At 50.0% G+C, this 13727-nt stretch overlaps 1 protein-coding gene and 1 pseudogene across 1 annotated transcript; one reads left to right on the top strand and one right to left on the bottom strand.

The window, feature by feature from the left end:
• LOC129354259 (serine/threonine-protein kinase N2-like) overlaps positions 1-8073 on the bottom strand; it is an 11371-nt pseudogene extending 3298 nt beyond the window's left edge.
• An 898-nt stretch (positions 8074-8971) lies between these two features.
• Positions 8972-13568, top strand: LOC129354258 (protein SET-like). Its single transcript, XM_055023766.1, is given in 9 exon segments — positions 8972-9089; positions 10144-10201; positions 10268-10410; positions 10502-10605; positions 10688-10718; positions 10721-10800; positions 12657-12827; positions 12892-13017; positions 13397-13568. Coding segments are annotated over 9 exon segments (804 nt in total). The 5' UTR covers positions 8972-9019; the 3' UTR covers positions 13418-13568.
• Positions 13569-13727: the final 159 nt, after the last annotated feature.

Raw genomic sequence — 13727 nt, 5'->3', positions numbered from 1 at the left:
GTCTTGCTTGGATTTTCACAATAAAAGACATAACTGGTATCGATGCAGCTATAGTTTTACGTCATCCTGGTGTCGGCCATTTCAAACCCGTTGGACCAATCAAAGGACAGGAAACGGTTTGGTTTTTTCTCACCTTCTTTGCACAAACCAAAGTCTGCGATCCGGACGTATCCATCGGCGTCCATCAGCAGGTTGTCCAGCTTCAGGTCCCTGGAGGACAGACAGGAAACCTGCTGCAGATTCCAGCCAATGAGCAGCGGCTGGGGGCGGGGCCTGAGACACTCACCTGTAGACGATCTGGTTCTGATGGAGGAACTCCAGGCCCAGTAGAACGCACGAAGAGTAAAACCTGGAAACCAATAAGAGCCCAGCTGAAACCAGGTGCCGTACTTTGACTGGACCGTCGGGAGCGGGCGGCGGCTCACAGCGACTGCTTCTCGGAGAAGATGGCGGTGTGGATGTGCTTCATCAGGTCTCCGCCCGGAGAGTAGGCCATGACGAAGCAGACGTGCTCGGCCGTCTGGAAGCAGCCGTGCAGGTTGACCAGGAACGGATGGCGCGCCGAGTTGATCACCTCCAAGATCCGCTTCTCGCAGAGCAGACTGGACCGGGTCAGACAAACCACAACCACTGAAACAAGCTTTCCTCTGGTTATCTGAGACGGCGCCTCCTACTGGCCAACAGGCAGAATGAAGATCTAACTTCACTCAAACCGACAGAACCAGGAAAAGTTCTCCTGGAGTGCCAACCGGGTCAGGAACTCCACCAGAACTTTCAGAGTTTCTCTGCCAAACGTACCAAATGATGAGTTCAGGAAAAGTTCTACATTCCTGTAAGTGGGTCAGAACTGGGCCGGGTTTTGTACCGGTACCATGAACAGAATGTTTGGAGGTTCTGGATCTTCCTCACCTGTCCACTTCGTCCCGCGCGATGACCTCACTCTTCTTCAGCGCTTTGATGGCGAACATTTTCCCAGACTTCCTGTACTCTGCCAGCAGAACCTTGGTTTGGGTCAGAAGAGGTTCTGTTAGTCGTTAGCCTTCGTCGGGTTTTACGGCAGATCCCGGCGTTCCGGTACCTTTCCAAAGTGTCCTCTTCCCAGGACGGAGACGCACTGGAAGTCCTCCATCTTCAGCGCCTCGGACCTGCAGACGAAACACGGTGAGGGAACCGGACCTCTGGACCGGGCCGGCAGAGTTCTGGCTGCAGAACCCCGAGATCCACAAAATATTACAGCTTTAAAGTTTAAAGTTGCAGGAATCAGCCAAAACATTATGACCAGCGGATCCTCCCGGGTCCGTTGAGTTCTGGTGGTTCGGTTCCTGATCAGATAATCTGGTTTATTAATCCAGATTACAGAACCGGACCAGCCCAATAACATGAACTGCTGAGGGATTTAATCCTCGTTACTCGCAGAACTCAGCTGACCGGTTTGATAGAGACTCACTGCGGCGCCGGCCGGGCCGAACCGGACCTTCTGGGCTTCAGGCTGCTCTTCCAGTTGGGAGACTTTTCCTGAAGGAAATCAGGGAGAAACTGAAAGTCAGTAAATGTTTGTCTGTGACGATAACTTCATGGTTGCTCTCAGACCTGCACGGCGTCTTTCGTCTCCTGCCTGGACGGACGCGGCGATCCTCTGCTGGACGCAGATCTGACAGGAAACAGATTCATCAGCTCTGACCAGGATCCAGAGGATCTCCGACGGATCCGACTCACCGTGGCGGCGAGCCGCTGGACGCCGCGGCGCCGGGAGCCGGCAGCGGCGGGCTCAAGGCTTCCAGGGAGCTGCATGGCGGCAGGAAGCTCATCATCAGACGACCCCATGTGGCGAAGTTCAGGTTCATCTGAGACGCCCGCAGGAAGTTCCTCCCTGGGACAAAAGGTGACATCACAGGTCTGCTGGTCACTGATTGGCCAGGGGGCGGAGTCACCGGTTCTGTCACAACTCGTTACAAGAACCCAACGTCATCAGCGACCGAGAAGAAAATCCAAACCCAAAGTGACTCTGCTGGTGCTGCTGGTTCAGGTCCAAACAAAGTCCTGGACAAACTTTCCATTAATCCGCTAAAAGCGAAGCTAACATCTCCGTTTAGCACTTAGCTTCCCCCAAATACATTTTCCCACAAACATTTTAAATCAACTGAAAGTTTATCAGAGAGTAAAGTTTGACCTTCCTGCTGAAAATTAAAGTTTTCAGACACAAAGGAACCAAAGAGGGTGTTGAACCCGGGGCGGCCATGTCTAACCCGGGGCGGCCATGTCTAACCCGGGGCGGCCATGTCTAACCCGGGGCGGCCATGTCTAACCCGGGGCGGCCATGTCGATGGCGGGGCGGCCATGTCTAACCCGGGGTGGCCATGTTGAGGTCTGCAGCCTCTGTACGCGGCGCTCACTCTGAACGCTGCATTTGTTTAGACAGAAATGTCTTTGTGCCATTAGCAAAGCAAAAAGTTGAATGGACAATAAAAGGAGTCTAAAGTCTAAATGTCCTGAACGCATCAGGACATGTTAAGGCCATTTTCACCTTTCTCCATGGACATGGTCAATACATGCACTTTAGTTTAGTTTTGTTCACAACACTGAACCTGTATTGTATTGTATTTATTTATTATTGGGTAGTTTAAGGTTTTAGCTCTGCTACTCTGGTAGCCAAGTAACGACATTTCGTTGTCAAGATTCACCTTGTGTTTTTTTTGTACAATGACAATAAAGGAAGTCTAAGTCTAAGTCTACCTTTCTCCTTGGGGAAAATCCTCATCTGCCTCTGCAGTTTGGACGGACGCTCGATGACGGGATTGATGAACGTCACCTGGAAAGAAAACCAGGATTTGATCAAAGTTTCAGGACTGAAATGAAACATTTGCAGTTATGAAATTCAACACGATTCATTTTCAAACTGACAAAAGTCCAACCATCGTCTGCAGCTCTTCATCTCTACAGGTGTAAACAGGTGGGGTCGGGGTCAGTCAGGGGCCACTGAGAGGTCATTCAGGGGTCACATGTGTTCAACTACTTGTCACAAACTGCTGCAGCTTTTATTCAACGTTCAGTTAACTGAACTGAGCTGAGTTATGCAGACGATGTGGCGATATTGGATCATGGAGGTTCTGGATTCTGATCAGCTGGTTCTGCTGCTAAAGAGAACCCGACCCTGGTTCTGTACAACTGGACCTGGAACCGGGAAGAAGCCGAACCTCGATGAAGACGATTCCCTGAGGCTCCAGCTGCAGACACATGCCGTGTCTGCGGTTGTCCAGGAAGTCCTCCAGGCGCAGGAACTTGACGGCGCTCAGCGCCCGCCAGTCCCTCCGGTACACCGCCACCTCCAGCTCCCTGGACTGGACCAGAACCAGCACCACAGTCAGCACCACAGTCAGCACCGGTTCTGCTCCGACTGGAAAATTATTCTCTGGTTCGGATCAGAACCAGAACCACCAGTGTACTGACCCGCTCCAGCTCGGTGCTGAAGTTCTGGCCCCAGGCCTCCTTGCCCTGCGGCCTCCAGTGAGTCCGGCCCATGACCCGGTTGTCGACCTTCAGGACGGCGCTGACCTCCGCTGGAACAGACAGGAGGAGAAACCGGCTCAGTCCGGATGTTCTGGACGGTTCTGCTCAGATCCAATGAGCCACGGCGCTTTGGATCTGACGGGAAACGAACCAAAACCAAAACCTGACAGGAACATCGATCAGGTTTTAGTTTGGACTTTCTCCGACATTCCCAACAGAACCAGAACCAACGTCAGAGAATCATTAATGTCTCCGGACAGCACGTTCCTTACAGGACAGTTCGTCCGACTTCCCCGTCTTCCCGTTGGCGCTCCGTACAGAACCCTTCACCTTCATGGGCTTCCCGGAGAAGCGGGCGGCGCTGCGGCCCGGAACGTCCTCCAGCAGGTCCTGGACGCCCATCAGGCAAACCTCCAGCCGACCTGCAGGACGACAGCAGCCGGTCAGACTCGCCGCGTCGGGTCCAGCTGCGACTCGCTCGGTTGATCCCGAGGTTTGACCCGAACGCCGAGGAGGTTCAGGGTTCAACCCGGGAACCACCTCTGAGGAACTGGCAGGACATCGGGAGACGCTGAGCGAGAGGAAACCCTCGCCAAACAGGAAGTCATGAGTCCAGTGGAAAATACTGGACCTGTTAGACTGGCCGGTCTGAAGAAGGAGGAAGAGGAAGATGATGAGGAAGGTGACGGAGCGGCGGACTGTTTCTTCGGCGTTCCGCGGGACGGACTGATTCCCGACGCCAGAGTTTCCATGATGGCGGCTCGCGTGGGATGATCCTCAGGAAGCTCAGCGAGCCGCCGCTCCAGGGACAGACGCAAGAGGTCCACCTTCTGGGACGACTCCTGGACCCGGGCCTGGACCTGGAGGGACAGAACCCATCAGAACTGATCAGAATCATCAGGTCAATGATCCCAGCGATTATGTTTGTATCTTTGCATTATTTTAAAAAGTGTCTTGAAAATGGACCGAATATTTATAGAAATAATAATCACACAAAATGTTTTTTCCTCCTTCCTGCTCAACTGCTGGCCAATCAAATTCCCTGACAGTGTTAGCTCCGCCCACCAAACGGTAAAAGCATCAGTAGCTCCGCCCACTAGTTCTTAAACTATTTAAATGAACATTAAGTATTTGCAGGTATACAAACATATTACAGTTAAAACAACTTCCTTATAATCATGAATAATTAAATTAATTTCGTCGCATTTCTCAGCGTTCATTTATTTAATGACATGTTATTGAATTTTGTCACTTTTGGGCCTTGATTTACACACATTCCACTGCAGTCAGACTTGGAATAGGCCATTAAAGCTGTACATCATCTAGTTATAATCAGAAAATATGATTAATATTCTGCCATGTTTCTACAAGCAGCACAACATGAGAGAAAGGATCAAGCTCTCCACAGCACAGCAGGATCCCTGACCCGATCGGGCCGGTACCTGGGTCAGAACCCGCCGCTCTTCCGGTCCACCAGCTTCTCCACGTTCCTGGCTCCTTCGGCGACGGCCGATTCGATCTTCATGCGGTGCAGCAGCTCGGCGACGCGCAGCTCTACCGGGCCGATGATCTCCTCGTCAGGACCTGGGACGGAGAGACGGCTCAGAGCCGGCCGGTCGGACCGGTCCGGACCGGGTCTGGACCGGGTCCGGACCGGGACGGAAGCGGTTTGGTTACCGAGGGAAGCGGCCTCCTCCTGGGCCTGGCTGACTTTAACGATCTGCATCCTCAGCAGCTCGATCTTGGTCCGGCTGTCCTGGAGCATCTGCTGGGCCGTGGCCAGCATCTTCCGGTCCTGGAACGCAAACCGGACCGGGTCACGGTTCTGGACCGCTGGGGACCGGGTCACGGTTCTGGACCGCTGGGGACCGGGTCACGGTTCTGGACCGCTGGGACCGGGTCACGTTGAGGAGCTTTATTATGAAGGAGACAGGAAGTAGGTCTCACCTTGAAGGACCTGCTGCTGTAGGTCTGAATCATGTTCTCGGCGCCCTGCTTCACTTTGGTCTCCATGGTGAGCTGTTTCTTCAGCGTTCTGATGCGGCTGGCAAGCGGTGATGTCACTTCCTCCCACTGACTCGGCTCTGATGATTGGTTCTCTTCCTCCTCTGGGACGGCCGCTTTCAAACGCACACAGTCAAACATTTAACTTTTCAATCTCCTGGTTGCTATGGTGATTCCCGCCTTACACGGGACACAGTGAGGAGGCGGAGCCTAAATTCACCAATAAGAATCAGTGGCTGAGTCAGCACAACATCAAAATCAAAGTTGTGCTTCAGGGCTAAATATCCGCAACCCAAAATACCAGGTTGATGTAGCGCATTAGCATTAGCTTCTGCTAAACATCAGATTGGTGTAGCATGTTAGCATTAGCTTCTGCTAAATGTCATGTTGATGTAGCGCATTCGCTTCTGCTAAACATCAGGTTGGTGTAGCGTGTTAGCATTAGCTTCTTCTAAACATCAGGTTGGTGTAGCGTGTTAGCATTAGCTTCTGCTAAACATCAGGTTGGTGTAGCGTGTTAGCATTAGCTTCTGCTAAACATCAGGTTGGTGTAGCGTGTTAGCATTAGCTTCTGCTAAACATCAGGTTGGTGTAGGGTGTTAGCATTAGCTTCTGCTAAACATCATGTTGATGTAGCGCATTAGCTTCTGCTAAACATCAGGTTGGTGTAGCGTGTTAGCATTAGCTTCTGCTAAACATCAGATTGGTGTAGCATGTTAGCATTAGCTTCTGCTAAATGTCATGTTGATGTAGCGCATTCGCTTCTGCTAAACATCAGGTTGGTGTAGCGTGTTAGCATTAGCTTCTTCTAAACATCAGGTTGGTGTAGCGTGTTAGCATTAGCTTCTGCTAAACATCAGGTTGGTGTAGCGTGTTAGCATTAGCTTCTGCTAAACATCAGGTTGGTGTAGCGTGTTAGCATTAGCTTCTGCTAAACATCAGGTTGGTGTAGGGTGTTAGCATTAGCTTCTGCTAAACATCATGTTGATGTAGCGCATTAGCTTCTGCTAAACATCAGGTTGGTGTAGCGTGTTAGCATTAGCTTCTGCTAAACATCAGGTTGGTGTAGCGTGTTAGCATTAGCTTCTGCTAAACATCAGGTTGGTGTAGCGTGCTAGCATTAGCTTCTGCTAAACATCATCTGGAAAGTCCTAGTTAAACTGCAAAGCTGGAAAATGGATCTCATAGTTGAATTGTTCTGATTTATTTGGGCTGAGCGGCTCAAGAACTTTTATAGCTGCTGCAGCGTTTACCTGTATGGTTGTCCTTCTCCGTTGCCATGGAGATGGCGTTGAGCTCCTGCAGCTGCAGGTGGAGCTGCTCCAGCTTGCGGTTGGACGCCTTCACCTCGCCGTCCACGGCGCCGCCCCGTCGGCTCGGGTACGCCCGCCGCATCCTCTCCGCCGCCTCCTTGATCTTCAGCTCCAGCTGGATCTCCTGCCGGACCTGCGCGCGGGCGTTCTCCAGTCGCTGCTGGAACTGCGGGTCCAGAATGTCCAGCTGCTGCTGCTGCTGCTGCTGCTGCTTCCCATCCTGACAGGAAACACACTGCGGCTGAGGCCAGGTCACTTCCTGTTGGACTGCAGCTGCTTTACTGTCCAGAATCCATTCAGATCTGAAACCTGATCTAAACCGAACCAGGATCTCTGAGAGAGAGACTACAGAAACCGATTTCTCCTCTGATACTTTGACTAGGCCATTAAGAACAGTCTGGAAACCCTCTCCTGCAACTTTGCAGAGGACCTTTGACCCTAGGAACAGGATGGGACCAAGAGATCAGAAATGAACCACATCCACTTATTGTAAAGTAAATGTCTCACTGTGTGGTTTTTCATTAATCCACCTCAAACGTCTTCCTTCCACTAAACTTTCTATGATGATTCTCCTCATGGTTTCAGAATCAAAACAGTTTTTGCTCAGCAGGTTCAGATCATAGATGGATTAATATTCAAATATGAGGAACTGAATCCAGAAAAATCAAAGTTAATCAGCTGAATAAACAAAACATCAGATTAAAGATTAAATGTCAACAAAAACAAGACAAATATTCTACTGGAGGATTTCTGCTGCTGTCGGTTCCGGACCTCCAGCTGGTTCCGAACTTTCAACCGGTTCTGGACCAGCTGGTTCCGAGCAGCCGGAAGTCGTTACACAGGTTGTCTCAGGTGTTTGTGTCAGGAAGACAAAGCCAGGTGAGGAGACAAACTGGACCAACAGGTAAATCCGCAGCAGCAGCTCTATGACTCCAGCCAGAACCTCGGTGACCCGGACCGGTTCTGATGGGCGACCAGAACCGGTTCGGGTCTGTAGGAACGGAGCCGGACTCACCTGAGGCGTCGGGGCTGACATGGCGGCCAGGTGCGCGGACGGACGCTCGGACTGATCTACCTGCTCAGGTGAGCTGACGGCCGCGGCTTCTTCCTCAGTCCGATGGAAACAAATCTGAGCGATAACTTTGAATCCGCGCTGACGTCACGACGCGCTGATTGGCCGCGCGGGCACATCGATGCACCTGCAGCCAATCAGATCGCAGCGCCGGGTGCACCTGCACAGGTGAGGCATTCCAGTCTCACAGCACTGAGTCATAGTAGGTCGGCACAGACGCAGAGCGGGCAGGTTAGCATTAGCTAACCTGCCCGCTAACTGTTCCGGTCAACAGTTCAGGACTCGCACTGGGCCGTGACCGGGTCACATGACGTCACAGCAGCGGCACCTGAGCAGAAAACTGAAAGAAACAGAAATCTGGTGTTAAAATAATGACATCATTTCCTGCCGGAGGCTGGATCCTGAAGACTAGCTCAGCTAGTCCTCCTTCAGTCTGACCAGAAACACACTAAAGAGGAAATAAGTCTAATAGTAATGAGGTCAAAGGTCAGGGGTACAGCAGCTAACAGACCACACACATGCTGGTCACAAACTGCTCAGAGGCCTGCTGGGTCCAGTTACTGGACCGGTTGAGAAACCCGGTTAGTTCAGCCCATGATTCTGTTTCAAACATCCAGATCAATAACTTTATCATCGCTCAGGTTTTTATCCGTCCGATTCTCAGACGGTTCTGAGCTTTTCCACAGAAAACATTTTGTTTTACTGCTGGATTTCAGAAGAAATAAAAACATTAGATCATTTTCAAGTCGCACATTCATTAGTGAGTCTGACATAAAAATATTAGAAATTTTATTATTAATGTTAAAGTTGTTATTTTTTTGTGTGAATCTGACGCTGATTTTCCCCTCTAATAAATACTATTTAAATATGTTTCAGTTCATATATTTCTGCTTCAGCTCTGATCCTGACCATGTCATGCAGTTCCCGTGGCGTCCACATCCCTCCGGGCCGCCGGGGGCAGCAGAGAGTCATAAATGTATTGACGGAGGCGGGTCGGTTTGTTCCCATCGTGGCGCTGCTGGCGGACTGTTGTTTGTGAGGTGAAGTAAGTTTTGTCGTCGGAGCAGAGATTTAACCCGCCGGGAGGAACTTCAGGTCTACAGAGCGTCGGAGAAGCGGCAGCATGTCGGCCTCAGCGGCTAAAGTGAGCAGGAAGGAGAATTCAAACCACGACGCAGGGGACGAGACCTCCGGTAATAACGGTTCTCCTCTCAGCGCCATTTTCAGCTGTTTACCGTCGTTATGCCGTCCTCACGGCCTCGGGACCCGCTGCTGGGCTCGGCTTAACCACATCCTGGCACTGAAAGCGCCTGGTTTCCAGAAACAGCCTCAGTTCGCTCAACATGTTGAGAGATTTAGTGATGCAGCTGCAGCTAACTAGCCTGGTTAGCCTCCGTTAGCTTCTACTAGCTTCTGCTAGCCTGTAGCCGTCAGTTTACAATAAAGCAGGCCAGCAGTTGCTCTCAGTTTGGCTCCTGAAAGCCGTTTAAATGAGCAGGTCGGGCTGATGCAGCGAGTTTGTGTCAGTGGGAGCTTTTATTAACAGTGAGGCGGCAGAAGGAGCCGCTGGCTGAGGACGCGGCTTCACACGGCAGCCCGTCTTTCATTCAAACCAGGCCGCCTTAAACGGCAACAGGAAGGAGGGGGTGGAGGGCCGTCTGCGGGGGGAACCCACGATCTGCAGCGTGGAAAACCCCCAGGAGGAGGGAATGTCTGCAGGCCCTGGGAGTCTGTCCTGATGCCTGTCCTCCAGAGGGACATGGACATGTGGACATATAAGAACAAAGAGCAACAGGCAATAACAAGAAATACTGGACAGTTATTGAACAAGCAGAGAATCTGGACGTTTATTTTATATAAATGTGTGTTTGTGCGTTGAAAAATCTATTTCCAGTAATTCCAAATAAAACTGCAGACACTTGAGTTTTATTTGGTTTTATTTGTGTTCAGGATGCGGCGATCTGAGCTCAGCAGCTGCTGCCCAATCATTTCCTAATCCTGGATCAATAAGTTCATGTGAAACTGCAGTAAAGTTCAAATACTCTGAAATGAAAAGTTTGATTCATGTAGAAAGTCTTGTTTACATTTAATATTTAGAAAATCCACCCAGTAGATCTTTGACAGTATAACAGGCTGAGGATGTTTATTACATTTCCAAAATGTTTTGTTTTAAACATTTGGATCTGCAATTAATTTCTCGTATTTTACTGGGATTTCATGTCCTGCATCTTGATGCTTTGTGTTCAGAGAAAGAGCAGCAGGAGGCGATCGAACACATTGATGAAGTACAGAACGAAATCGACAGGTGAGTTGGAACCGCCGCGTCGCGCTGGAAACCGTTGACTCTTCTGACACGCTGATTGTTTTCCAGATTAAACGAACAGGCCAGTGAAGAAATTTTAAAAGTAGAGCAGAAGTACAACAAATTACGCCAGCCGTTCTTTCAGAAGAGATCAGAGCTCATCGCCAAAATCCCAAACTTCTGGGTCACAACGTTCGTCAACCATCCACAAGGTAAACTTCTGGTTCTGGTTCCGGTTCTGGTTCCGGTTCCGGTTCCTCCTGTAGCAACAGATAAAAACTCCCGTCTGTCTGCTGCTTGTAGTTTCGGCTCTTCTGGGGGAGGAAGATGAAGAAGCTCTTCATTATCTGTCCAAGGTGGAGGTCACAGAGTTCGAGGACATCAAGTCTGGATACAGAATAGATTTTGTGAGTCTCAGGTTGGTTCTGTTGGTTTGTTCTGGAGCTGATGATGATTTCTGATCCACCTGTTCTCCCTGTGTCCCTGCAGTCCTTCGACGAGAATCCGTACTTTGAGAACAAATTCTGTCCAAAGAGTTTAACGTGAACGAGGGCGGAGATCCGGTTTCCAAATCCACCGAGATCAAATGGAAAACTGGAAAGGTGCGTTTGCTCCGGCCAAAGAAATAGAAATAAATGTCTTTATGAGTTTTATGTAAACATGTAGTTTCAACTCTATGTTTTGAGCAGGAAGGTCAGTTAGCTTAACCATTATGTAACTAAGAAATCCATTTTTTTAGTTCATTTGTTTTGTTTCATCAAAGTTTCAAAAATTCACCTTGAAAATTCTTAGTGTTTAAATTTTTCTTGAGGGAAAAGTTAACAAATCCTGTTCCGGGTTTTCTTTTGAACCCGACACTGGTCATACTGGTCATACTGGTCATACTGGTTACACTGGTTACACTGGTTATACTGGTTATACTGGTTATACAGGTTACACTGGTTACACTGGTTACACTGGTTATACTGGTTACACAGGTTACACTGGTTACACTGGTTACACTGGTTATACTGGTTATACTGGTTATACTGGTTACACAGGTTACACTGGTTATACTGGTTATACTGGTTATACAGGTTACACAGGTTACACAGGTTATACTGGTTATACTGGTTACACTGGTTATACTGGTTATACTGGTTATACAGGTTACACAGGTTATACTGGTTATACTGGTTATACTGGTTACACTGGTTATACTGGTTATACAGGTTACACTGGTTACACAGGTTATACTGGTTACACAGGTTATACTGGTTACACTGGTTATACTGGTTACACTGGTTATACTGGTTATACTGGTTATACAGGTTACACTGGTTATACCGGTTACACAGGTTATACTGGTTACACAGGTTACACAGGTTACACTGGTTATACTGGTTACACAGGTTATACTGGTTACACTGGTTATACTGGTTACACTGGTTATACTGGTTATACTGGTTATACAGGTTACACAGGTTATACTGGTTACACTGGTTACACAGGTTACACTGGTTATACTGGTTACACTGGTTACACTGGTTATACTGGTTACACTGGTTATACTGGTTATACTGGTTATACTGGTTACACAGGTTATACTGGTTATACTGGTTATACTGGTTACACAGGTTATACTGGTTATACTGGTTACACAGGTTATACTGGTTATACTGGTTATACTGGTTACACAGGTTATACTGGTTATACTGGTTATACTGGTTACACTGGTTACACTGGTTATACTGGTTACACAGGTTATACTGGTTATACTGGTTATACAGGTTACACTGGTTATACTGGTTACACTGGTTATACAGGTTATACAGGTTACACTGGTTATACTGGTTACACAGGTTACACAGGTTACACTGGTTATACTGGTTATACTGGTTACACTGGTTACACTGGTTATACTGGTTATACTGGTTATACTGGTTACACAGGTTATACTGGTTATACTGGTTATACTGGTTACACTGGTTACACAGGTTACACTGGTTATACTGGTTACACAGGTTATACTAGTTATACTGGTTACACTGGTTACACTGGTTATACTGGTTATACTGGTTATACAGGTTACACAGGTTATACTGGTTATACTGGTTACACTGGTTACACTGGTTATACTGGTTATACTGGTTATACTGGTTACACAGGTTATACTGGTTATACTGGTTATACTAGTTATACTGGTTACACTGGTTACACTGGTTATACTGGTTATACTGGTTATACAGGTTACACTGGTTATACCGGTTACACAGGTTATACTGGTTATACTGGTTATACTGGTTATCTGTACAGCCTCCCCCCTCCCCGTCTTAGAAAGAGGCTATTCTGATGGCTAATCCATCAGGATTGGCTCAATCTGGGGCTATTGGGGCTTTTTGAAGGGCAGGTCTGTTGTGCTTGGGGTGACAATCATCACTAACATGTAGCATTGACCTTTGACCTCTGGGTTGTGCAGGACCTGACCAAACGGAGCGGCCAGACGCCGAACAAAGCTGGGAAGAAGCGTCAGCACGAGGAGCCGGAGAGCTTCTTCACCTGGTTCACCGACCACTCAGACGCCGGCGCCGACGAGCTGGGAGAGGTCATCAAGGACGACATCTGGCCCAACCCGCTGCAGTACTACCTGGTAGGTGCAGGGGGCGCTGTAAGCTGGGTAAGCAGTCATACTGCTGACCGTCTGCCTCTTCCAGGTCCCTGACATGGAGGATGAGGAGGGTGAGGACGATGAAGAGGAGGACGAGGAAGGTCTGGAGGACATCGACGAGGGCGAGGAAGAGGAAGGCGAAGACGAAGATGGAGAAGGGGAAGACGGAGAGGTGAGAGCTGGTCGTCATGGTTACGGCCCTCCACAGCAAGCACCACGCCGTTGCTATGGAGACCGATCTGTGGTTGGTATGGCAACCAGCTTTAAACTGGAGTCTGGTTTAAAGCTGTTTCCAGAACCGGGTCAGAACCAGAACTGAAGAACCGAAGCCTGGTCTTGTGAAGCGACCGGCCACTATGGTCCGGTTCTGCTCTGACCCGGTTCTGCTGGACCCGGTTCTGCTGGACCCGGTTCTGCTCTGACCCGGTTCTGCTGGACCCGGTTCTGCTGGACCCGGTTCTGCTCTGACCCGGTTCTGCTCTGACCCGGTTCTGCTCTGACCCGGTTCTGCTGGACCCTAACCTCGTGTCTCTGTCCTTCTGTCCCTTCAGGACGACGGTGAGGACGACTGAAGCGTCTCGGCGCCGTCCTCCCGCTGTGACCCGTCTGGGGGAGGAAGGGGGGAGGGGGATTTGTAAAATATTTTTTCTGTTTCTAATATTTTCCTCCTGTGTGTCGTCGACCCGTCGGCGCCGGCCCGGCCCCGGCCCGGCTCCAGGCCCGGCCCCAGGCCCGGCCCCCGGCCCGGCCCGGCCCCCGGCCCGGCTCCAGGCCCAGCTCCAGGCCCGGCCCCAGGCCCGGCCCCCGGCCCGGCCCCAGGCCCGGCCCCCGGCCCGGCCCCAGGCCCGGCTCCAGGCCCGGCCCCAGGCCCGGCCCCCGGCC

The sequence above is a fragment of the Poeciliopsis prolifica genome, unplaced genomic scaffold (genome assembly GCF_027474105.1).
Source record: "Poeciliopsis prolifica strain line A6 unplaced genomic scaffold, Auburn_PproV2 SCAFFOLD107, whole genome shotgun sequence".
In the NCBI taxonomy this organism is placed as follows: domain Eukaryota; kingdom Metazoa; phylum Chordata; class Actinopteri; order Cyprinodontiformes; family Poeciliidae; genus Poeciliopsis; species Poeciliopsis prolifica.
The sequence above is the reverse complement of the archived record's forward strand: the minus strand, read 5'-3'. Positions and strand labels throughout refer to the sequence as shown.